The 24,428-nt window shown below is 39.1% G+C and overlaps 3 protein-coding genes across 3 annotated transcripts in view; 2 read left to right on the top strand and 1 right to left on the bottom strand.

Moving 5' to 3' along the window:
• Positions 1-17,676, bottom strand: part of LOC140938403 (superkiller complex protein 2-like) — a 47,208-nt gene extending 29,532 nt beyond the window's left edge. The window contains exons 1-9 of the mRNA XM_073387889.1: positions 17,664-17,676; positions 15,544-15,668; positions 14,712-14,821; positions 13,647-13,764; positions 12,650-12,764; positions 11,763-11,831; positions 11,157-11,228; positions 944-1,068; positions 266-299 (exon numbers count right to left, since the gene is read on the bottom strand). Of these exons, the coding sequence (XP_073243990.1) occupies positions 266-299; positions 944-1,068; positions 11,157-11,228; positions 11,763-11,831; positions 12,650-12,764; positions 13,647-13,764; positions 14,712-14,821; positions 15,544-15,668; positions 17,664-17,676 (781 nt within the window). The remainder of the gene's footprint in view (positions 1-265; positions 300-943; positions 1,069-11,156; positions 11,229-11,762; positions 11,832-12,649; positions 12,765-13,646; positions 13,765-14,711; positions 14,822-15,543; positions 15,669-17,663) is intronic.
• On the top strand, positions 5,094-8,335 carry LOC140936706 (uncharacterized). The gene has a single exon (XM_073386193.1). The coding sequence runs from the start codon at positions 5,094-5,096 to the stop codon at positions 8,298-8,300; it is 3,207 nt and encodes a 1,068-aa protein (XP_073242294.1). The 3' UTR covers positions 8,301-8,335.
• A 179-nt stretch (positions 17,677-17,855) lies between the features above and the next one.
• On the top strand, positions 17,856-24,103 carry LOC140936844 (uncharacterized). Its single transcript, XM_073386349.1, has 3 exons — positions 17,856-18,224; positions 21,355-21,667; positions 22,679-24,103. The coding sequence occupies exons 1-3, from the start codon at positions 18,009-18,011 to the stop codon at positions 23,437-23,439; spliced, it is 1,290 nt and encodes a 429-aa protein (XP_073242450.1). The 5' UTR covers positions 17,856-18,008; the 3' UTR covers positions 23,440-24,103.
• Positions 24,104-24,428: the final 325 nt, after the last annotated feature.

Below are 24,428 nucleotides of genomic sequence, written 5' to 3' on the forward strand. Positions count from 1 at the left end.
TGCGTTCGCAGGCTACAAAGCCCTTAATTCTCGAGTCTCGTTTCGAGTGCCGCTCGCACGTAACTTCTCTCCCTGAAATGGAGAACTTGCCTACACGCTTAAGTGTATCGCATCTTTGATTACAAGAGTTGCAACGAAAATTCCCATCTAGTAATACTTATATTTCCTGCTACAATGCATATTGGAGGTAACCTTATTTGAAAATTCTATTATTACATCAAACAGCTTAATTGAACAGACGGAAGTCATAATTTTCAGATCTCACCTTCTGCCGCATCCTCCGAATCAGCAGATTCTCCCTTTTCATGTAAATGCAAGGTAAAACAAAGCAGAAGAGTCAATCCGCGAAAAGAATATCACCCACAGGCTAAACTATTGGAGACCTTTAGCGCACTACTTAGCATTTGGAGAATCTCAGTCTCGTAGTCGTCCTCGCCTTAGAATCTAAAATCTTTAATAAGTATGGTGGAAAAACGACATGGGTTCTGCACCTTCACTGGCATGACTGAAAATTATTCACTTGATACAATGTAAAGTGATACAAGTATTACAGATAAAGAAAAGGTGCTCTCTGATAAGTCAATTATCGTTTTACAATTTGACAGTAGCAAATAAATACACAAAGAAGAATATTTCTTTCTCTTACTAAACTTGGGTGTGCTCCCCAAAAATCCAACTCCGGTAAAATTCACCTACATTTGACACTTTAGACAAGTTGGAATAAACGTAGTCTGCTAACCCAGACGTAGTACTTTTCGGATGGAGAGAAGCGACGACAGGTAATACGCCTGGGTTCGCAGGCTAAAGTAAACGCGACAAAGTTTGAAAAAGGCGAATTCATATATCTAAGACGTTTTCGCTCCAATTGCCGTCGTCGTTGCTAAAGCTCCCTACTGTTGGCTCGCCAAGTATTCACAGTAATTCGCCCTAACAGAGCACCCACCTTATCAATATCACCCTCGTCTGACTCCATTTCATCTTCTTCATCACTATACTCCAGCTCTTCAAGGGTGGTACCAGCCATGATGTCTGACATTGCTACGACTTGAGGTACCGTCGTTGACAGCTCTAAATTTAAACATGTGGGCAAAAAAGCTGAGAGCCGGACTTTGAAATAATTCTACTCTCAAAATTCATCGTCGGTCATTATCATTATTTAATTCGCTCTATTTCAATACAGTGCAACAGGTTTATGGCTACACTTCAGACATTTTTTAAGCTGTAATAGCCCTATGGGCAACGAATGTTTAAAAGGATTGAAAACCTCCTTTGAAAATAGTAGGCCAGATAAAGTGAAGACAAAAAACAAACGCTGGGTCTGCCACGCCCTTTTAGCATGGCATTTCATTGGGAAGATACGGTACAATCAAATAAATTTTGCCTTAGAAAAGTTAAAGAGTGTCTCTTGCGTTTTAAAGACGAAAACACAAGTAAAAGAAGAAGTAATATAATTTCCACTGTCCAGCTTACCATTAAGCCAATAGTATTAAAGCCAAACAGTCTATAAGCATATAACAAGTAGCTAGTCAAACGCCTATACACCACTAAACAAACCTGTTGTTATCCTTCCATTATATGATACAGAATCAAAGGTTCATGTATTCAAGGTGAATTGTTAGACATGACACTTAAAGATAAGTTGTTCAGTTGCAGGTATTTTAAGTGTTACAGCGAAACTTCTAGAACTTAGGGTTTTCTTTGTTTTTTTTGTTCGCGTCTACTTGCAATTAGTTGTAATTGTTTATAGTTTTCTTTTGTTATATTGTTTACTTTCTTTTTGGTGTCACCATCGTTGCGTAATGTTACGTAATCTGTCAAGTTTTCTGGTATAAACTTAGTCTTGTCGGTCAGTGTTTTTTACAGTTTTTATCGGTCAAGAACAGCTCATTCCTTTTAACGTTAAGTCAAGAAACCGTTAAGGTAAATTTTAGTCATACGCCATTTGTACGCTTTTCCGTTTTCTTTGATGTATTTGTTATTTTGTACTGATTTCTACATTTTTCGTAATTTCGTATTCTTTGTATTTTTGGTTGTACAGTACCGTAGGAGTGTGATTTATAAAATAAAGCGGTTGGACACTAATACGCGTGACTTCGGTTACATAGTACTTAACGATCGACTTTGGTAAAAGTTGGCCGCTCTGGTTGGCGACAGATCAAAGGAGTTCCAAGTTGAAATTACCATTAACGACGTCTTCGGTTGGTGAAAGAGACAGCTTGGGACGGACGATTATAGCCTAGCGTGGACACATTACGCGGATTATAAATGAATTAGATCCGCTACTCTTGGAGCAAATTGCTTCTAAAGAAGTTGTTGAAAAGCACAGTTCGCTGGTGAGCATATTCGAGAAGCTTAAACGGGCTTGTGCGCAGTGGTATCATTTGTCTGGGGAGCAAGAGGATAGAGAGCGTACTACTCATGACTACGCCAAGGATGTTTATCGAATGCAGATGTTTGAAAACAAATACAAGGAATGGTTAAACGATGTTTACACCCCAATAAGTCGAGGAGTTTACGGTGAAGGAATTGCGAATATTTCTGGGTTTGATTTGAGCTCCAAAACGCCTGTTGTACGATTAGAGGGTGCCTTTCAAGGAACTCAGAATACAAATCCTTCAGTTTCCCGTGCGGGCGCGCGTAGTGATTTGTTGGAAACGAAAACACCTAATGCGACTCGAGATCATGCAAGTGGCGGCGATAAGACGCCAAGTCAATTACACCCAAGGGAAAAGAGTTCTAAAAGAGGAAGTCAGTTATCGGCACGGAATGTCAAGTGTACAATGGCTCAGCTTAAAGTGAAAAGGCTTCTGGCTGAACAAGAGATAAAGGAAAGTGAAATTGCGTTACGACTACAAGAAGAAAACACGCGTTTGTCAGCCGAGAAGGAACGTTTGAACATTCGAAGCGAATTAATGTTAGCCAGGATTGACGCAGAACAGGCTGAGATTGAAGCCAAACTGGGGGAGCAGGTTGATTTTGACTCTGTTTTTTCTTCCGAAGGATCAGTTAGAGGTCGCGAGAACGTGAGGAAATATTTGGAAGGATTGTCACTTTCCGCCGTTCCTGGTCAACCGGATGTTGAGAAATGCGTTTTACCGGAAACCAAACCGCACGCTTTACCGGAAGTGAAAGCTGACATACCGGAAGCGAAGAATGTTACTGGAAATAGCACTGACGAAACAACGGTTAAATTTCAAAGGATTATGGAGCAACAGCAGATGTCTATCGATAAAGTTGTTCTTGGACTTGAGAAGTTGGACATGCCAAAGCGGGAATTCTTGTACTTTGATGGCGATCCTTCAAGGTACCCCAGATTTATTAAGAATTTTGAGCTAAACGTGGAATCTTCGATTACAGATGACAATGTAAGGCTATCTTATCTGATTCAGTATTGCACTGGCAAAGCTAAGGAGGCAATTGAAAACTGTGTAATTCTGCCAGGGCCTGAAGGATACAAAGCTGCTCGTGAAATTCTTAGAAAGAATTTTGGACAACGTCATGTCATCATCCGATCGTTCATCGATAAAGTTGTCAAAGGTCCACAGCTAAAATCTTCTGATGGAGAGAAACTCTTACAGCTCGCAAGGGACATGCGAATCTGTTTGTTGAATTCTGCGGAATTAAGCTATCAAGCCGATATAAACTCTTTGGACACTCTGAAGAAGATCGTTATGCGTCTTCCTGTGCACATGCAGGCAAAATGGGCGGATGAGTCGGGGAAGATTTTGGAAATGGGTTCTGAGCCAACCTTCTCTCATTTGGCAGACTTTCTCGAAAAAAGGGCTCTGATAGCAAACACTGAGTTCGGGAAGTTAGTTAAATTCAAGCTTGGAGAGTCAAGAGTCACAAAACAACCAAGAAAAGCAGCTGATGGTGATGGTACTGTGCTTGCTTTGACTCAAGTTGAGAAGGATGTTAGTAATCAAGCCAATACAGCCAACAGCAAACGCTCAAATCAGAGGTCAGCAACGGATGGTCAAGTCAAATGCAAGTTTTGCGATGGAAGACATGAATTGGAGAAGTGTTTTAAGTTCCGGGACAAACGATATATTCAAAGGAAGGACTTTGTTAGGAAACAAAATCTGTGTGAAAATTGTTTGAAGCCTAATCACATCGCTAGACGATGCAGGAGTCTTGATGCTTGCTTGCTGAGTGGCTGTAGAGAAAGGCACCATTCCTTGCTGCACCCACCTAATTCATTGAGCGCTCCCATAGCTTCAAATGAAACTTCTAGAACGCGAGGTGATTCTGAAGATCCTGTTACCGGGCCAACAGCGACTCGTGAAGATCTGGCTGAAGCAAGTCCACACCACATCGAGGCCGGGGCGGATTATGCGACAAATGCCGGAAAAAACAGAATTAGTTTGAGGATTGTGCCCGTCCGAGTCTCTGCTAAAGGTGGACGAGAAGTGGAGACATATGCTTTCATTGATGATGGTTCTGACACCACCTTGTGTCTACGACGCCTTCTGGATGAGTTAGGAGTAAGAGGTTCTCCAACGTCATTTTCTTTAACTACCATTAATGCCGAGAGAACCAAACGGTCTGGAGAAGAAGTTAGTCTTACTGTGAGAGCATTGTCGTCAGATGAATGCATACAACTAGATCGTGTGTGGACTGTTGACAAGTTACCTGTCTCAAAGAAAAGCATACCCAGCACCGAAGATATCCGCGATTGGCCGCATCTGCAGGGTATAAGTATACCTAAGCTCGATAAAGAGGTATCCATCTTAATCGGCAATGATGTTCCCGAGGCTCACTGGGTCTTTGAAGAGCGCCGTGGTCGCCGTAAACAGCCTTGCGCTGCACGGACATTGCTTGGTTGGACACTTATCGGACCAGTTGGCGGTTCAAGCAACCCTGAAGCGACCGTCAGTTTCTTAAGTGGAGGTCAAGAAACGCTGTCAGCACAAATTGAGCGAATGTACAACGCGGAGTTCGGCGAATCGTCTGCGTCATCTAAAGAAATGATGTCGATTGAAGATAGAAGAGCCCTGGCAATAATGGAACGAACCGTTCAGATGGTCGATGGCCATTATCAGCTCTCCCTTCCTTGAAAGTATGATAATCCGTGCCTACCGAATAACAGACCTATGGCCGAAAAAAGACTAAATCTTCTGAAAAGACGTTTGGAAAAGAACAAAGTTCTCCAAGAGAAGTACAAGGATGCTGTTGAAGATTACATTGCACAAGGTCACGCGAGGAAAGTATCTCTACATCAAGTGCCACGTTCTGTCTGGTATCTTCCCCACCATCCTGTGATACACCCGCAGAAACCTGAGAAGACCAGAGTTGTGTTCGATTGCGCCGCTAAATTTCGCAATACGTCACTCAACGAACAGCTGCTTCAAGGGCCAGATTTAACCAATAATCTCGTCGGAGTACTACTTCGTTTCCGTCAAGAGCAAATAGGTCTTACGGCCGACATAGAGAAGATGTTCCATCAAGTGAGAGTGTCTCCTCAAGACACTTGCGCTCTGTCATTTTTGTGGTGGCCTGGTGGCGATCTTTCTAAAGAAGCAGAAGACCATGAGATGCTTGTTCACCTCTTTGGAGCTAAATCATCTCCTAGCTGTGCAAGTTTTGCATTAAAGAAAACCGCAGAAGACAACAAGACGGACTTCGATGTGGAAACCATCGATACGGTTAATAGGAACTTCTACGTTGATGACTGTGTTAAATCGGTCGCAACAACTGAAGAGGCGGTACGATTAGTTGAGCAGCTGCCAGAATTGTTGAGTAGGGGAGGCTTCCGCTTAACAAAGTGGATCAGTAATCGTCGAGAAATCTTGTCCTCAGTCGCTAAGGAAGACCTAGCACCGTCGGTGAAGAACCTTAACCTAGACTTAGAAGATTTACCGTTAGATCGCGCCCTTGGCATGCAGTGGGACACGGAAGAAGACACCTTTGGGTTTAGGACCATTCCGAATATTACAGCCAACACAAGGAGAGAGATTCTTTCTGTCACCTCATCTCTATATGATCCTCTTGGCCTAGCTGCTCCAGTTATACTTCCAGCTAAGCGACTGCTTCAGAAGTTATGCAAAGACGAGCTTGGTTGGGATGACATAGTCCAAGAAGACGACCTTCTGCAGTGGCAAGATTGGACAAGGGGCATCATTGGTCTTACCGAAGTAGCCATACCACGTTGTGTGAAACCGAGAGATTTTGGCGAGCTCAGTTCCGTCCAGCTGCATCATTTCTCAGATGCCTCGGAAGAGGGATATGGGGCTGTCTCATACCTGCGCTTAACTGATGCGCTTGGTAATATCGCCTGTAGCATCTTACTGGGAAAGGCAAGAGTTGCTCCATTGAAGACTGTGACAGTACCACGACTGGAGTTAACGGCTGCCACAGTCGCTGTAAAGCTTCACAAGCAGATCAAGGAAGAACTCACTTTGCCTATACATGAAGTGACGTTTTGGACTGACTCTACTATTGTCTTGCAGTATATCAACAACAGTCACACAAGATTCCAGACATTCGTCTCCAACCGGCTGGCAACGATCCACGATATCTCTACCCCGTCTCAGTGGCGTCATGTTAGCTCGGATCTGAACCCAGCAGATTACGCGTCTCGTGGGTTTAATTCTCATGAACGTACCAAACTGAAGATTTGGCTCGAGGGACCAAGATTTTTGTTGAAGGACGAAAGCCAGTGGCCAAATCAGCCAACCCAGCTTCCTGAGATTGATGAAAATGACCAGAACGTCAAAAGATCGAAGAAAGTCCAGGCGCATGCTGTTATACAAGATCAAGGGTTTGACTCGTTGGTTTATCACTACTCTTCGTGGTATGGTTTGAAAAAGGCTCTAGCTTGGCTGAGCCGCTTCAAGAATTACTTGCTGTATCGCACAGGGAAGATTGCAAAAGAAGACGTCAAAAGAGGAGAAATATCCGTCCGCGAAATCCAAAACGCTGAAGTGGAGGTCATTAAGTACGTGCAAAGGCTGTTCTTTCCGAGGGAGTTGAATGCACTGATGACTGAAGCCCAGCAACGCCGTAGTATCTCTAGAGTGTCGGGGAAACGCCTTAGTGACGGTTCGTACGTCAGCCCACTGCGCAAACTCAATCCAATAGCTGATAATGGGTTAATCAGAGTTGGTGGTCGTCTTAATAATGCAGAGGCTATCGATTGTTTCATGAAGCATCCAATAGTTCTTCCAACCAAGCATCACGTAACTGACATGATTATTCGCCATTATCATCAGATAGGCCATGTAGGATCAAGTCAAGTTCTTGCTGCAATTAGAAGGAAATTTTGGATTTTGAAAGGTGGTTCAGCCGTCAGACGAGTGGTCAGCAAGTGTATCAAGTGTAGAAGATGGAACTCAAGGCCGGAAACACAGATTATGGCTCCGCTACCTATGGCTCGCGTCACGCCAGGAGATGCACCGTTCACCGCAGTTGGAATTGACTACTTCGGACCAATGCCAGTCAAGTTGAAGAGAAGTCGAGTTAAACGATATGGGTGCATTTTCACCTGTCTAACAATGCGAGCAGTGCATATTGAGGTCTCTCAAGATTTGACGACTGACTCGTTTCTGATGGCGTTTTCAAGATTTGTCAGTAGGCGCGGTGCACCAACAGAAGTTTACAGTGATAATGGTACCAACTTTAAAGGAGCAGAATGTGAGTTGAAGAAAGCTCTTAAAATGTGGAATCAATCACGCATCACAGAGAGTTTACGCAAGCGCAGTATTCAATGGTACTTCAACCCCCCACAAGCAAGTCACCAAGGAGGGGTCTGGGAGAGAATGATTCGCTCTGTTCGCAAGATACTGCGCGCTCTCCTGGGAAACCAAATAGTCAATGACGAGACCCTTCTCACTGTTATGGCCGAGGTAGAGAAAATCCTGAACGACCGCCCACTCACAAGATTAAGCGAAGATCCAAATGACTTGGAACCATTAACGCCGAATCATCTTTTGTTGTCTCACCGTAATGCATGTGTTGCCCCTGGTAACTTCTCCACTGCGTCCACAGACAAGTACAAAAAATGCTGGAGACAAGCACAATACCTGAGTAACATCTTTTGGAGAAGATGGGTAGATGAATACTTGTTATCTCTTCAAGAAAGGCAGAAGTGGATTCGCCCGCGCCGGAATGTAGCTGTTGGAGATTTGGTTCTCATAGCTGATGAGCACAGTCCGCGTGGACAGTGGCCAATGGGTGTTGTTGAAGAAGTTACACCAGATCGCTATGGTGCAGTGCGACAAGCTACAGTTAGAACCGCCAGAGCAATTTTGAAGCGAGATATTAGAAAGATATGCTTGCTGCTGGAAGCTGCCGATAATTAATCCCAGCTGTTGACACAATGTAACTTGTAAGGACAGACAGACCGCTTCGAGGTTTTGGAGAAAAAGGAGCCAGTTGCTGGAAAGGAAGTCCCTGATTGCAGTGATCACTTAGCTCATAAATACGTTGCGAACTGTGTAAAGCAATTAAGATGTTAATTGTAGATAAGGTTTTTGAATATTCTAAATAAGTTTCGTTTACTAGTTTCGCTTAGTTTTCTTAAGAAAGGCAAGGCGTAATGCCCGTCTGCCTTTCGAGGCCGGTGTGTTACAGCGAAACTTCTAGAACTTAGGGTTTTCTTTGTTTTTTTTGTTCGCGTCTACTTGCAATTAGTTGTAATTGTTTATAGTTTTCTTTTGTTATATTGTTTACTTTCTTTTTGGTGTCACCATCGTTGCGTAATGTTACGTAATCTGTCAAGTTTTCTGGTATAAACTTAGTCTTGTCGGTCAGTGTGTTTTACAGTTTTTATCGGTCAAGAACAGCTCATTCCTTTTAACGTTAAGTCAAGAAACCGTTAAGGTAAATTTTAGTCATACGCCATTTGTACGCTTTTCCGTTTTCTTTGATGTATTTGTTATTTTGTACTGATTTCTACATTTTTCGTAATTTCGTATTCTTTGTATTTTTGGTTGTACAGTACCGTAGGAGTGTGATTTATAAAATAAAGCGGTTGGACACTAATACGCGTGACTTCGGTTACATTAAGTAACAAACATGTTACAGTATTACCAGTCCGGAATATCCCTAAATTTAAGGACAGGGCCAGCTGATCACGCGACACTTTTCAACCAACGAGAAGGCGCGCTTGTGTTTATCAACAAACAAATCAAAACATCGCCCCAGTGATCAAAAATTTTCAAAACAACGGACGGAGTCGGCGGACAGAATTAAAGATGAGCTAACAGTACTCGTCTAGGTTTCACATTGAATATTTCAAAGAAAACAATTCATGTGAGAGAATAAGAGCATTATTCATTGCAAGGAATCATTGGGGAGTTCGAACTGATTCCGGACCGATCGCAGAGGTCGTGGCTTCACCGGCATGGCTTGCAGCTGTGGCTTGCAAGATTTTTGATAGAAGCAAACTGCTCCCGTGAAAAATAGCCTTAGGGAGAGTGTGAAAATTTGTTGAGATCGTACAAAACAAGATTGATACTATCTATTAACTTCTACGGGACAAGAATCAAAGAACCATTCATCATAACAAGAATAAGAAGTAGTTCAAATTTATTAATTTTTCTTGCTTGTTTTTTGGTGTTGTTTCGTGTTGACTTCACACGCATCTGGTGTTCCTTGCTGGCTGTAGTACCTGCAATGTTTTAATTTTATCCCAGATAATCAGTGCATGTTCAATGAGTAGCGAAATACATCATATACACTTGAAATTTGCCTTCTTTCTTTGACTGTTTTTTAACGGTGGATGAACATTTGGAGAATCCAGCAAAATTAAATCTTTCCAGATTTGGTGAATTTCAGAAACAAAGCAGTTAGTATCTATCTTGCGCTTATGATCTTCAATTTCATCCCCACAAATTCGGCAAAGTGAGGCGAGATGTTGGACGTGAATATCCATAAGACCAATAAAGTTGTTTTGGCCTTGAAAAGAAAAGAGGCAAAGGCTCGTACTAATGCGAAAAAAAGTAATAACACGGCTCTGTGACAAACCCGGGAATGGAAAACGTACGTGTTTTGGACCTCGGAATTCAAAAATTGTGTAGCAAAATTCTAGGTTGTCTACCATCCTCACATTCAACATGATAAAAGTTAATCGATATGACAATCGAGATAAAATATCTAGAACTTCGTAAAAAAATCTGTGAATCGAAAAAATAATAGATACTTCTTCACCTACCTTGAAAACCGACCAAAATCTCGCCCATACATCGCGTTGTTTAAAAGAAGAAATAAGCCACAAAATGTGTTGAATATTTCACGAGACTCTTCCAATATGGCTTCCGATACGCTGTCCACTTAAAAAAATTGTGTATACCTCATGAAAAGTCTTTAAAATATGCCTGAGAGCCTCGAAACGATGACTGATTCTGTCCGACTCCTTCCGCTGTTTTGAAAATTTTTGATCACTGCACTGCGGCGATGTTTTGATGTTTTGATTTGTTTGTTGATAAACACAAGCGCGCCTTCTCATTGGTTGAAAAGTGTCGCGTGATCAGCTGGCCCTGTCCTTAAATTTAGGGATATTCCGGACTGATTACCATTACTAATCATAACTATAACAAAATTCTCAAATCTGATTGGTTCTCAACTGCCCTGATTTCAGCCTTAATAGGACGGTACGCGTCATGCCTGAGTAATTGGACAGTACGCGCCATCACGCGCGCGCTTAAATGGCTTTTTTTTTCATTGCTAGCGAAAAAATCTTGGAATTTCTTGTATTTTGATTTAAAAAGAGTCCTATATATCACAAATTTTGTTAAAGTTATGATTAATTGGTAACAGAACTTCGTGTCGTCCAATTCGGTCTGTAATCATACTCGTGATTAAACAAATCGGACTCCCGCTACGCGGTCGTCCGATTTTGTTAATCACTCGTATGATTACAGACCGAATTGGACTCCACTCAGTCCTGTTACCATTACTTATCTTTTAATTGGTCTGAAAAAGTTTGAGATATCGGTATACCGGTATGTTTAAAACCGCATTTTTACAAAAAATGTCAATAATTTCAAAACCCTAAGACAGATTTTTCTGTAACTTTGCCAAACAAGCCTCAGAGCTCTCTAGTTTTATATCTGCAAGTTTGAAGTCAATCGTGACCGTAGAACTCGTTGCACAAATAGCTGGTCAAATTTAACCTTGAAATGCAATGCTAACACATTTTTGAGAGAGCATCTTACCTTGCTGTTCTCTTTCATTGGCTTCATTAAATGAGACCCCCTGTTTAAAACCTGGAGGCACAGACAGAAGATCTGACAATAACAAAAAGATATAAATTATATTCATGAACAGGTTTGTGGCTATACCTATTAACAATGTACTTTATTTTGTTCAATCTCCAAATTAGTTTACTGGTACTTATAAAAATTAAGTTCTTTCTCCAGGAGTCCAAAGAAACTCTTTAAAAATTAGACTAAAAGCAACTGGTGTGGCTCCCAAAGTTCTTGTGTATAGTTACAATGTTATTACCGTAATAGTACTCAATTCATTTAAACTGTCTCGTTAAAACAAAAATAGAAGGATGGAGCTGGTTTCTTTAGAGTAACTGATTGTATCAGCAATGAGCGAACAAACTTGATGACTTCTCTGAATAAAATAGCCAATACTATTGACAGTCGATCATCAGTGATTATGGCTCAGTCAACTCCAAGCCTAAACATACCCAGGTCATAGGGTTTACAATGTAGAGCAAAAACAATTTGTGAAAAAGAAAATTACAAATACATTGTATACATGCCTAAGAACAAGAATAAAAATACAAATGCATTGTAAACATTACACCGTACCTTTCTCAAAGTCCAGCTCTCCATCAAACACAAGATCTGGTTTGGAAGTTTCTAGAGTTTCCATTCCACCTAACATCAAACAATAGGAGTTAGTGATTGCCACGAATGAACAACTGAGAGAAACCTCTTGGCCTGAAATACAACCATAATAACTGTAAACACAAGGAGACATAACAGAGCATTTTACCTCTAATACATGCTTTTCACATATACTTTTTTATCTCAGAGAAGAAATAGAATAACCTGATATAATTATACTAGACTTCAGTAAACACCCACACCCAGGAGTACTGTACTCAGGAAAAGAAGTGACAGGCAGGAGGAAAGCTCTTTCTGGGTTTTGCAACTCAAGGGATTTTCTTGGGTGGTACAAATGTTCTTTTCTTTAAGAGCGGAGTTGAAAAAGAGCACATGACTCAACGGCAGTTCTCCTGGTTTGACTGTTTTCAAAGTTGCACTTTGGCAGCCTGAAATACAGTGCAAGCTCTGCTAATGGACACTAACGTAAGCAAACAGCTCTACTTATGGCCACCATTATTCTCAGCTCCCATACAAACTCTGTATTCTTACACTCCCATAAGTGGCCAGCTGCAGTTACGGACACCTTTTTCACGTTCCGAGCGTGTCCACTCACGAGAGTTTCCACGGTAATTACAAAATGGTTGCCAGGCAATTTGAGTGTATCGTTTGTTAGAAACAGGACACTTCTTTGGGCATTTGGCAATCAAATCCTGCACTATGCAGAGCATTACAACTAACACCAGTTTGACAATCACACAAAATCATTTTTCTGAAAATAGGTTTTAATTGCATAGTGTCAATGGAGAGCAGATATGAGCTGTAGTAACTATATTCTGTAGTTTTAAACATACAGGACTAATTCATACCTGGAAGGAAAGGATAATTTGTGGATTCTCCTCTTACAGAAGAAGAAAGTGGCCCAGGTTGTCGTAAAAGGGACATAGAATTTTTGGCCGTACTTCCGGTATCTGTCACCATCACCTATTGCGAGTAAAAGATTAGTGGTGTATTAAGTAAAATTAGTAAGACCAAGCAGTCTGTTTCTTCCACCTACTATAATAACAAGATTGTATAGTTTCCTTTAAAGTTATAATATAATTATTTTTTATAACTTGTCAATCTCTCTACCCTCTAACCTTTTTTAAATGCTTCTTCTAACCTTCAAAAGCATTCAATCAGAGGCGGTATGATTTTAATTTGTCCTGAATTTTCTTCAAAATTGGATTTTTCTCTGACCTTGAAGAATTTTATTTTACCCTGATTTGAGGCAACCATGTCCACATGGGCAGTGGAAGTTTGAAATCAAGGTGCAGTGGAACTTATATTGAGGGGGCACCTTCAGGACGGACCAAGGCAAGTGTTCCCTGAATGGAGGTTGGGCTGGGGTTTGTTAATAATAACCAACAAATAAAAATATTTTTCTTTTCTTCTGCCTTGGAATCTGTTGCAGTCATTATTTTAAACAGCTAGATAATGTAATTAAACGTCCTGATTAACTTATCTCTGGGATGTTGTGTGTTTGTGCAGTACATTGCTTTAAGAGAGATACATGTAGTTTGTGGTTTGAAAACTGTCACCATTGTGACTAGTGAACACTTATTTACCTATCAATGATATCTGTGGCCAGTCACCACTAAGGTGTCCGCTGGATGGATGCTAAACCTGGGTTTCAGGGCCGAGAGAAAATGTGCCTTACTCTTGAATAGAGGTGTCCCTTCAAAGAGGTAACAGATATGAAGATTGTGTGTAAATTTTTCCGGGACCAAAATTTGTATCCCCTGAATGGAGGTGTCCCAAAGGATGCTAAAGGAGTTCCACTGCATAAAGCTAATAAAACACATTCAAACATAATATGCTTCACACCTCATTATATCCAAGAAGCTCTCCAGTTGTTGGATTTCGTTCTACTTTCAATGTTGATGGTACTGGACAGACATCACCAAAAAGCAAACTTTCTGGGTCTCTTTCACGGGGCCAGAACCTGACATAAAAACAAGAAATCAAAGTTTATATAATGTTCAAGTATAATACAAAGGAAAACAAATTTGTATACCATAAGAATAGAATTGAGTCACAGCACATCGATCAACTTAAAAAAAAAACAAATCTGAACTGTAAATCAGTGTATACTATAAAATTCTAAGTAATGACCCTGACAAAGTCTTTTAAAAAAGACGAAATATCGGCAAGAGTCATTTTTTCAACTTTTTTGAGGTTATGTTATTCTGGATTTACCATCCTGACTTTGGATGCTGTTTGTTGTGCTATGAAATTTTAAGTGACATATATATACATGATTGTAATAGATAAATATCACATCTATGATTTATGTCAGTGAAAACTAGTATTATTTGGCAGTTAATCACTTAATGGAAGATGATCCAGGAAAGGTCTGTCTACATTGTATGTTTTTTACTCAAATAATGTTAAGAACAGTAATTGAAACTCCATGGACATTGCTGGAAAGAGGGTCTTAAACTAGGGTAAATTGCCAAAGTTTAAAAGTGTTGCATGCAAAGAGATACAGTATTGCTCCACAAATTGGCAAAATTTTTATTTTTTTTCTTTTAATTTTACCCTCCACCATACAAACGTCCGTAAAATTCTGTGACTTTGCAGAGCTATATTATTAGATCTTTGTTGATTTTTAACCAATCACTTTCAAAGTTGGCAACTTTACTGATTTTAAGGCAATTTTTTATTTCTTTCTAGCTGTGTTGTCAGATTTTCTAACTGGTCCCATTTAAAAGTTGAAAAAACCAGGAAAGGGTCTGATAAGTTTACGGATTCATCTTTGTCTGCTTCACTTCTCAAGATAATGAAATGAAATCAATGATTATTATAATTAAATACATTGATACAACATTTGGAGGCATTTACATGTACTTCTAAATAACCAAAAAAACATCTTGAACAAGGTGGTATTACCTTTGAGTTTTATGAAAGTCATGGATGGGCAACACTGTAGGATCCAGAAGATATTTCTCCAAATCAGATTTTAAATCAGGGGTAAACAATGGAGGAAGGCCACAAGGGAGCTGAAAAGAAATAATAATACTTCTATAAACAAGAAAAGCAATTTAATAATCATTTAATTTAAAGGGGCTATGTCACGCTATTTGCTAAAAGGCTAAAACTTTTTGTGCAACAATTGAATTCCAAAAATAATGGTCCATTTTTGTTATCTAAGACTAAAAGTGTGCATAGCTTATGCATGATTCACACAATCATCTGGCATTACTCGGTCATTTTTTCGAAACTCCGGCAGTGCTTGCGGTGCAGTTATCATGCAGCTCTCCTGCAGCCATTTGTGCAACGCTTATAAGTCGCTAAAGCAGTGCTGCACGAGTGACGCATGTTTCGTACAGGATATTTTCATTTTGTAGCCATTAGAACTGTTCCATAATCATCTGCTGAAAAGGACGGCAAGGATGGACATGGCTGAAATTTCAAGCCAAAATTAAGGAGTAATTTGTCACCCATGATACTAAATAAATAATAATAATGATAATTTTAAAAAGAGGGAGCTCTCCATTTATGGCAGTTTTCCGTGGGACCCTCATGCTTCCTCACATATCCTGATCTTCACTGCAATTGGCCATAACACAAACATTCCTAAAATAATTCATGTGTTCACAGTTTTTACAGTTGATATCAACAAGATGTCTATCGGCATAAAATAAAGTAGAAAAAATAAATTATTATGAAGAAAACATTATTTCAATTGCAACAACATTCTAGCTTTCAAAGGCCAACCTACTGTTGTGAGTGGCTTCAGGTTATCATCAGATGTTTTATTGATTAAATCTGGAATGACTTCAATTGTTCCACTGCATCCAACTTCAAGGAGACCAAAAGCATAATCTGGGGGTGACCTTTCTGTTTCTGAAAAATGACAATACAGTCAAAGCTCTTTAATGGACACTCTCATAAGTGCACAGTTCTACTTACAGCCACCTCTACAAAACCTCGTTTCAACTGCTATACAAACTGTGTATTTTTACATTCTCGTAAGTGGACAAAATTCCCGTAGGCAGTTGCGGACACTTTCAGGGTTTACTAGTTAGATTTTATCTTTGCTTTTATGCTCCCATAAGCAGACACCTGAAATGAAATCTTATTCACCACTGAATAATATATCAACTTCGGTGTTTTTTTTTTGTTTTGTTTTTTTTTTCACATTTCATTACAGAAACGCGCCCATTGAAAAACGTCGCCCGTGAAAAGTGGGGTACCCATTAGGCTTTGCGAGCAAAAACGAAGTTTCAAAGACTACCGTCGTTTTCGGTCTCTTATGAACTCCATAGCGGTTAACTATTCTCACACTTTCAAGAGACAATGCAGAAACAATAGAAGTAGGTTGCCATTGTTTTAAGTGTTGGAATGTCTTTGTCAGTGCTTCAAGTTTATGCAAAGCGAAGCATTTTTCTTCCTCGTGCACTAACATAAAACCCTCGCGAATTCGGTAGTCTCGTGCGAATCATTTTGATAGCAAAACAGTTAAAGCTAATCAGAAACCAAAGTATTCTTCACTTAAAAACTCATATTCACGAAAATCACTCGATAAGATTGAATAAAAATGTTTGCAGCGTTTATAAATATTATTATCAGAAGCGGTATTGTAGTTGTTTTCAAGAGACGGATTAGATCGCTGTTTAGGTTTGGCCGTTAAATATGTAGTTATGGTGTTCTTAAAGAAAGTATCGCTCTTAATTTTGCCTTATACTTTGCTAAAATCAATATCTTAAATGAAGAATGTAAGTGAGAGTGCTTTTTCGTCGAATTTGCCCGTAAATTTTAAGGTTTATAATATCCAAAACCCGTGACAAAATGTAAACAAACTATAAACGCATCAGTTGCGCTCATATTTCATCGATCGATTCGAACACCAAGAAGTTTGTCAAAGGTAAAAATTCATTTTAAGTCAGTGCATTGAATTATTTACGGCAAAATCAACAACAATCATCGAGGATTTTTCAATTTTGAAGCGTTTAACAGCAAAAAGTCACATGCTAATTCGGAGTAAATTTAGACAGTTTTTAAACAGACTGAGCTATTGTTAGTCGCGTATAGTTCTATTCTTCATCGAAGAATAGGCAAACGTTGCGGATGTCTGAGCAGGAACAATAACCAGGAAAGGGATATACCCAGGGGATTTCTTGATTGACACTAAATTAACGTCATTTTTCACTTATTTGCATTTTCACGATCGACGTTTTTGAATGGGCGTGTTTCTGTAATGTTTTTGGTCCGGTTTATCTACTTTGAAGCAGCACTGTCAGTTGAATTTTATGCTTGTGACTGAATTATTAACAAACAGTTTTTTGCATTTCTAATGTACATTTGTAGTTGAGCAAGCTCCCGTAGGCAGCCATTTAACCCTTAGATCTCTAGTGCATGGCCACTTAAGTGAAACATTCTTGTAAGCAGCCAGCTCAGTAACAGAGAGCTATTTCATGTCCTGAGGGTGTCTGCTTACAAGAGTTTCCATTGCACTGTAAGAGCAATCGGAAATCACTGAATTTTGAGGCTTATAGCACTCCTTCAGAGCTATTAGATAAAAATTTTCAACTCTATTTAAATATTAACTATTTGTGAGAAATATAGTATAAAATTGCTGCATGCATAATAAATGTATGAGGTGGTACGGAAATCTCCAAATTGTTGCTAACAACAAGAACATGGCAATGACAAACATAAAAAGAGAGAGATATTAACTCTTATTGCTATCTTTTGATACCCGCTATAGTAAGCTTAATAGGTTTTATCTTATTATATTCAGCTGTTTTTTTATATTTTACCTCAGGCACAAAGGTTTTTTTTTTTATTTATACGCCAATACGGAACACGAGGTAGTAAAATGACACTCTGAATACTCACCCTTTTCTGCCATGTTATTTTACTAGTTAATGAGGAGTTGTTAAGTAAAAAATCCTGCAGATTTTGGCCGTTCATTGTCTCCCTCTCTCTTCCTCATCATTCGCCATCTTGACCGTGTGAGACCATTAGGAGCGTAGGCACTACTCTCCCCAGTCCCTCGCTAAAAAAATGTTATCTCGGTCACCAGACCTTTTCGCGTTGTATTTGTTTAGAAAACACAGCCATAGGGGAGCGTTTTGATTAACGAGTACAAATTTCCGAGGCACGGTATCGATCCGGTTTACTTTTCTTTCCAGCCTTTTCTTGTGAACAAGTATATCGGGTGAGAACTCCAGGGGAAAAATAATGGCTGCAGTGAGCGATGACGAGTACAATCTTGCCTTTTTAGACGAAGAGAATATTGATCTTGATGAAACTGACGCGGCATCAACTCGAGTTATTCAACTTGATAGAGATTCGGAAATCCCAACACGATATTTGATTCGAAAGATATTTTCTCCACAGTTAGAGCCCCCTTATCACTACGATCCTGCTGCAGAAACATCCCAGAGGAAAAAGAAGGTAAAAGTTCCGCTTTTGTTTATTAATTATTGTTCTTCAAAGCGACACATTGACAATTGAAAACCAAAAGTTGTCTGTTCGTTTTTTGAACATATGTGCCTCCGAGAGATGTGATTTCCCGTTATCAGAGGTAAAGGGTTAACGCTGCCAGTGTTTAGTAGACAATAGAATGACAGGTAATACAACTTAAATAGTGAACTAGTACAAAAGTTTGCAGCTTCTCGGCCGGGGCTTTCATAACACCGTTTACGCGCCATTTAAGCTTATCTTTCACGGAAAATTGGTACAGTAGCTGCTTATCATTCTTTGCAATTATAAATTTCAGCGTATTTTAGACTGCACATTATGGACATAAAGGGAAGCCTCTTTCACTCCACAAAATCGTGCTTTGGGGAAATAAAGTCACTTTCTGTCATTTTCCTAAAGGAAATTAACTCCTGCAGAATGTTTTATCATGGCAAAAATTGACAAGTTTGTCGGTTTATCTAAAAATGATCACTTGCCGCGTCAATTTGTTCTCCTGCGATTGGTCAGAATCATTTTCGAACGTCTGCATTTTGTACTTTTACTGGGTTTTGTTTTATCAAATTAATTCTGACATGACATTTGTAAGAACTTCATTGTCTTTGATGGACAGCTTGCGTTGTTTGATAATGTTTTCGTGACATCCGCATGCACGCAGACATTTAATCTGCTAAGTGACAGTTTTTTAGCCATATAGGAAATACTTATTCATAATTTTCTGATAAATGACTTAAAAACGCTCTAGTTGTCAAAACTCTGTTTCACTACAGATGCTTGTAATAACTTTCCCATTTATAAGCTTGGTTACTTTTTACCTCTTTTCATTTTGATTATAATTATATTGAGGTGTTGCCAGGATTAATATTGAGCCCATTTTTACCTCATTTGGAGAAGAGGGGTGTTCCAATCTTTAGTGAGTATTTGATAACAAATACAATATACGTTGTCGAGGGAAACATCATGACTCGAGAGAAAACAAAACTAACTGGTTTCCAGAGGAATCTGACATTAAGTGTTTTGTTATATTTCTAGACTTTCACTTCAACAAAAGAATAACTGCAGCAAATCGAAACAGTCGACTGGGTACTTATAAGAACACAACTTGATTTCATTCTCAAAACCACAGAATGAATGATTTACAAAGTACTTTCCTTACATTATCTGCATCCTTTTCCTCCACTAGCTGCTGTTTCTCCTCTGGGACAACTTTGAAAATTGTTGCTTTTTAGCTTGAGGCTTGATGGTTGTGTTGTTGTGCCTGTTCATTCACAAAAAAGAAAACTGGCCGTGTTTTTCCCGCCTTCTGTCACGCCACTTTCCATTATGCTTTGATCACGTGCTGTAATGTATCCCAAGCAGAGTACAATTGCTAAAATGTATCATGATCAGAACCAATTTGATTTTAGTCAAGGCCATTGTGACCAAAAATCAACCAATGGCAGTCCCTTTTTAGTTGAGTGAAAGTTTAGGAATATAACAATAGGCCTTGTCACAGTTTTGGAAGCCATCTTGGTGAGTAGGCAACCGTGTGAGAAATTACAGTGTTTGTATGAGAGTCTAATGTCGAATACCGTAAAAATCCGAAAATAAGCCCCGGGGCTTATATTTTTCAAAGGCCCTTTTAAAGAGGCTTATTTTTGGAGGGGCTTATGTTCGGAGAGGCTTATCTATGTCGGGAAATTTGCATTTCTAAATCGATTGGGCAAGCCTTACAGTTGGAAGGAAATTTACCGTTTTTGCTTTGTTTTACTTTGTATTTGACGGCAGTTTCCAAGTACAAGCCCCCGGGGGCCCATATTTGGAGGGGTGATTTAACGGACGTGTTTTTACGTTACAAGTTTGGGGGGCTAATATTAAAATGGAGGGACTTATTTTCGGAATTTTATGGTAATTTCCATAAAACGCCTGTTCTGAAAAAAGTATGAATTTTAAACTAAAACTACACAGCAAAAGATTCTACTAACAAATGTTTGGGGCCATAACTGTGCTTAAATTTCCCCAGACACTTGCTTTAGATTTTCCGTATATTTGTCTGCAGTTTTTCCCAGGAAATGTTAGTCAGCAGGAAGAGAAATTTTTATAGACAAATGTACAGAAAATTTTAAAAAGTTGTTCTAGTGCATGCAGCTGCATGCAATGCCCTCATTTTCAGTAGAATCCTGAGGATTGAAGCTTTAGTTTCCAATTCATATTTTTTTCAGAACAGGCGTTTTAGCAAAATTATTCAACATAAGATTCTCATACAAACACTGTAAATTTCTGTCATGTTTGCCTACTCATCAAGATGGCTTCCAAAACCATGACAAGATTTATGCTACATGTGACAACTAACCTTGTGAATGCTTCCCATTTCTGCAAGAACTATTGTACCCCTAAGAATATTTCAATAAATAATATTTTGCTTTTGAACAAAAAGCCAAAATTAAAGTAAATTTATTACATATCAAGTGCAGTATAGTATACACTTACAAAAAAGTTGTGAGCAGACCGTTAATTTTTAAAGAGGTTTGCTTCCATGCCAATAATAAATTTCAGGAAAAAAAATTCACAATAGTCTTTTCAAAGGATATTATAAACCAGAGTTTTTGATGTGAGTGGTGTGCACATAATGCTGCATCTGTTAGAAGAGCAGAAGACATGTGTATTATACCACAGCAGTTATGAAAATTACCAAAAACAAGTCATTTGGGAGGTGTAGTTTCCATTAGAAACCTTTTAGATTCTAAACTGAGGACCACTGTGTGGACATGATTTTCTAAATACCAAGTAAGAACAGTAGAGTGCCCACATGAACCAGAGTTATTTTGGGCGGAAAATGTGACACAGTAGCTGTCGTCATTCTATTGTATGAGTTTTAGTGAGAATGTTGAAGTGGCAGAAACAAGTTATCAAAGGTTAGAAGTTTCATCTTTACTAATAAGTAAAGCTTCCAAGGTGTATTTTTTTGAGAAAACGTAAGAAAAACTTTGAGTTAAATTAAATTCTTCTCATAGTTGTCCTTGTTCTTGAAACTAAAGGTGTCTAAATGGGATGCATTGAATGCGAGAAATCAGGTATGCTGTGAGTCAAATTTAGCTAATTTTTAGTTTCATTTTGGTAACGGTAGGTCCATAGCACATGGGGAACTCCCACTGGAAAGGCAAGATATCGGCCCCCTCATCCTGATGATCTTGTTGCTCTTTTGAGTTTTGAAGCTACTCCTAATTCAAGCATCTCACAACTTGATGAGTCCACTGTTATGAAAATAACTGAAGTGGTAACAAAGAAAAGTGGTGACGCAAAACTAATAGCCCTGCGCTACAGTGGTTTTCAAATTCTGGTGCTGTTTTCCAGTTCTTCTGGTTATGAAACACTTGGAAAGTGTTTCTTGAATAAAGAGATTGAGGAGATCCATCATCTGAAACTCACTGAGATTCAAGGTAAAATGTTATGTCTTAGGCTATGCTCACATGGTACCGGTCAAATTTTCAACCTATCAAAAAATCTGTACAGTTAGGTGTTCTGTTCACACGGAATCCATGCTAACTGTACAAAAATTTGAACACCTTGCTGTTCAAACATTTGAACACTAGAATTAGGTCAAGTTTTTTGACCAATATGGGCGAAAATTTGAACGGCAAGGTGTGAACTCTGTGACTGGCTGAATTTTTGTATGGGAAAGGCGTGGTTGCATGGATGTGTGGTTACTCAGCTGGAAAAAGAGAGGGAGATTGCAAAGAGATATTGTGAACATGGATTTACAAATCGTGTTATTATTACAGTTCGACAGTCCAGTGTGAACAGTACAAAAATATTGAACAGTTTCGTGTGAACAAAGTGTCTGCTCAAATTTTTCAACTGGTCAAAAAATCGACCAGGACTGCATGAACATAGCCATATTGTGTAAATCTTTTTGCCTCCTTTGAGAAAAATAACCGTGTTTACATTAAGTGTTATTATATTTGTTATAACTATGCTCACTGTGTAAACTGCATTGTAGATCAATGTCTTCTTCACAGACATCTCTCGCCTGTTTTAAAAGCATAAAACAATGATTTAAAATCTTACCACGAAAATTTCTGTGACCACCAATGATTGACCTTTGACGTTATTTTTTTTCTATAATACAATTGTTTGTCTTTTTATTTGTTTCTTTCTCATAGAAAAAAGGAAACAAACAGAGAGATACTTAGGTATTTGGAAAAATCTGGGATAAAAATGTTTGCCCATAGTATAGTATATACAAAAATGAGGAAAAATTGAGTTTTTGTTTGAGACATTAATTTGGTGACCTTTACAGGAGACTTGGAAGTGTTTTCTGCTTCCAGATAACTCCTGGATGATTAGGAAGAGTTGGCATACATTTATTTAAAGTGTCAGTAATATACGTGTAAGTGACTTGCTGCTGATATTAATATTATGTATAATTGTCTCTCTTCTTTGTCTCTTAGCTGTGTCTCTTGCAACTCCTCCACCCTGTTATATAGAAATGGCTGTTCCAACTGGTGAAGGACCAGCCCTGAAAGGAACCCTCACATCATTACTGGTGCCTCATCAATCTGTGTTCCCATTTGTGTGCATCAGAGAACCAGAACATAAATTCACCAATGGAGGTAGCCCTTCCAATTCTCCTGCCTCTAAAACCAGGAGAATCGATGATCGTGGCCTCACATCACCTGCTGTTGGCATGATGCTGATGTTTACCCAGCGAGCACAAAAGAATTCTGACAGGTGTTTGGATGTAGTTAAGTCTAGTTCTACAGACTGGGAGGAGGTGAAAGTTCCACAAGCCATCTCTGAAGGAGATGAGGTTTATTTCAAGACTGCAAATATTGATGGGCCACTTTTTGCAGTGAAGAGACTTTCACCCTGTCCTGGAGTTCGCATTTTACTCTATGTGAACAACAGTATGGATGAGATGGAGAAATTTTACACGTTAATCACTGGTAAAACTCCACTTGCTTATAACAAGATTGAAGAAGGCTTGAGCTACCGTAAATTTCCACTCTCTGACAAACTAGAACTTGAACTTGTTTTGCACCCATCTCTCAAATCACACACTGTGAAAAACACTGCACTTTGCTTCATGATGAATGGAGTAAACAAAATGTGTTCTGAAATTCCAGGTGGAGTTCGAAACATTGGAGAAGGACATTGGCAAGTCAAAGATCCCCAGGGGAATGCAGTTATACTTTATAGTTTGTTAAAATAGTTGGCTGTTTATTTTTGTAGCTTTTAGACGTGAAGTTTTACATTTTCTTTCCTTTTTCAAAATAGTACTAGGCCACTTTTTCTGGGAAAATACTCTATAAAGTAACATGACTACATGTAACAGCAAACACAGAGAGTCCTTTGGCATTAATGTACTATCAACACAGGAAGCCCAAGCTCACAATTGTGAATTGTTGTATGGTCCATTAAATTTCAAGAGTTCGGATTGTCTTGATCACATTTTAGGAGTCAAAGGGTAGCAGAATTCCTTACCTTGTCTCCATTTGAGTGTGTGTTCCTGGCTTTTAAGGCCGTTTCAGAGTGATTCCAGTAAGTTTTAGTTGCAAGAGAGAAAAACAGCACAATAAAACCTGATAGAATCACTCTGAAACAGCCTCAAATACCAGGAACACACAGTAAATAGCCCATGGAGACAAGGTAAGGAATTCCTCTCCTGTTTTTTACTCCTGTATAGCAATTTCTGTAATACCCATACAAACCCCTTATAATCAATTTATTGTTGCACAACAATTCCCATTTTGTCTCAGCTTTGACAACCTGTGCTATTCACCCCTAGAGGTAACTTCTGATGAATTACACACATATCACTCCCTTAATCTACATTGTACTTTGATTAAAACTCATCTTCTAGCTTCATTCTTGCCCTTCAGGTTCCGGCAGTTTAAAAGATAAGTAGTGCTATCCACCTAATAAATCACTATCCAAGAGATAAGTATTAGGAAAACCGTTTGCATTATAGAGTCAGAGTGGATAAAGATTTATCCGTTGGATAGGGCTATGCCCCTTTTGAACACCTGAAGGCTGGAGCCAGTTGTTCAAAAGATCCACTGGATAAATTCCTATCCATTGGATAAGTATTAGGAAAACCAATATATCGCTATCCAGTGGATAATGATTTATCCGGTGGATAGAGCGGTTTTCACTTGACTGTCGTAAAACCAAAACCAAAGTAAATACACTAGCCAACCA

The sequence above is a fragment of the Porites lutea genome, chromosome 5, assembly GCF_958299795.1.
Source record: "Porites lutea chromosome 5, jaPorLute2.1, whole genome shotgun sequence".
Taxonomy (NCBI): Eukaryota; Metazoa; Cnidaria; class Anthozoa; order Scleractinia; family Poritidae; genus Porites; species Porites lutea.

What these genes read in the sequence shown, in the direction of transcription:
- LOC140936706 (XM_073386193.1), top strand. Translation starts at nt 5,094, where the DNA reads ATGGCCGAAAAAAGACTAAATCTTCTGAAAAGACGTTTGGAAAAGAAC.
- LOC140936844 (XM_073386349.1), top strand. Translation starts at nt 18,009, where the DNA reads ATGGCTGCAGTGAGCGATGACGAGTACAATCTTGCCTTTTTAGACGAA. An exon ending in CATCCCAGAGGAAAAAGAAG is followed by an intron (nt 18,225 to 21,354) that starts GTAAAAGTTCCG and finishes TGGTAACGGTAG; the next exon opens with GTCCATAGCACATGGGGAAC. An exon ending in GAAACTCACTGAGATTCAAG is followed by an intron (nt 21,668 to 22,678) that starts GTAAAATGTTAT and finishes TTTGTCTCTTAG; the next exon opens with CTGTGTCTCTTGCAACTCCT.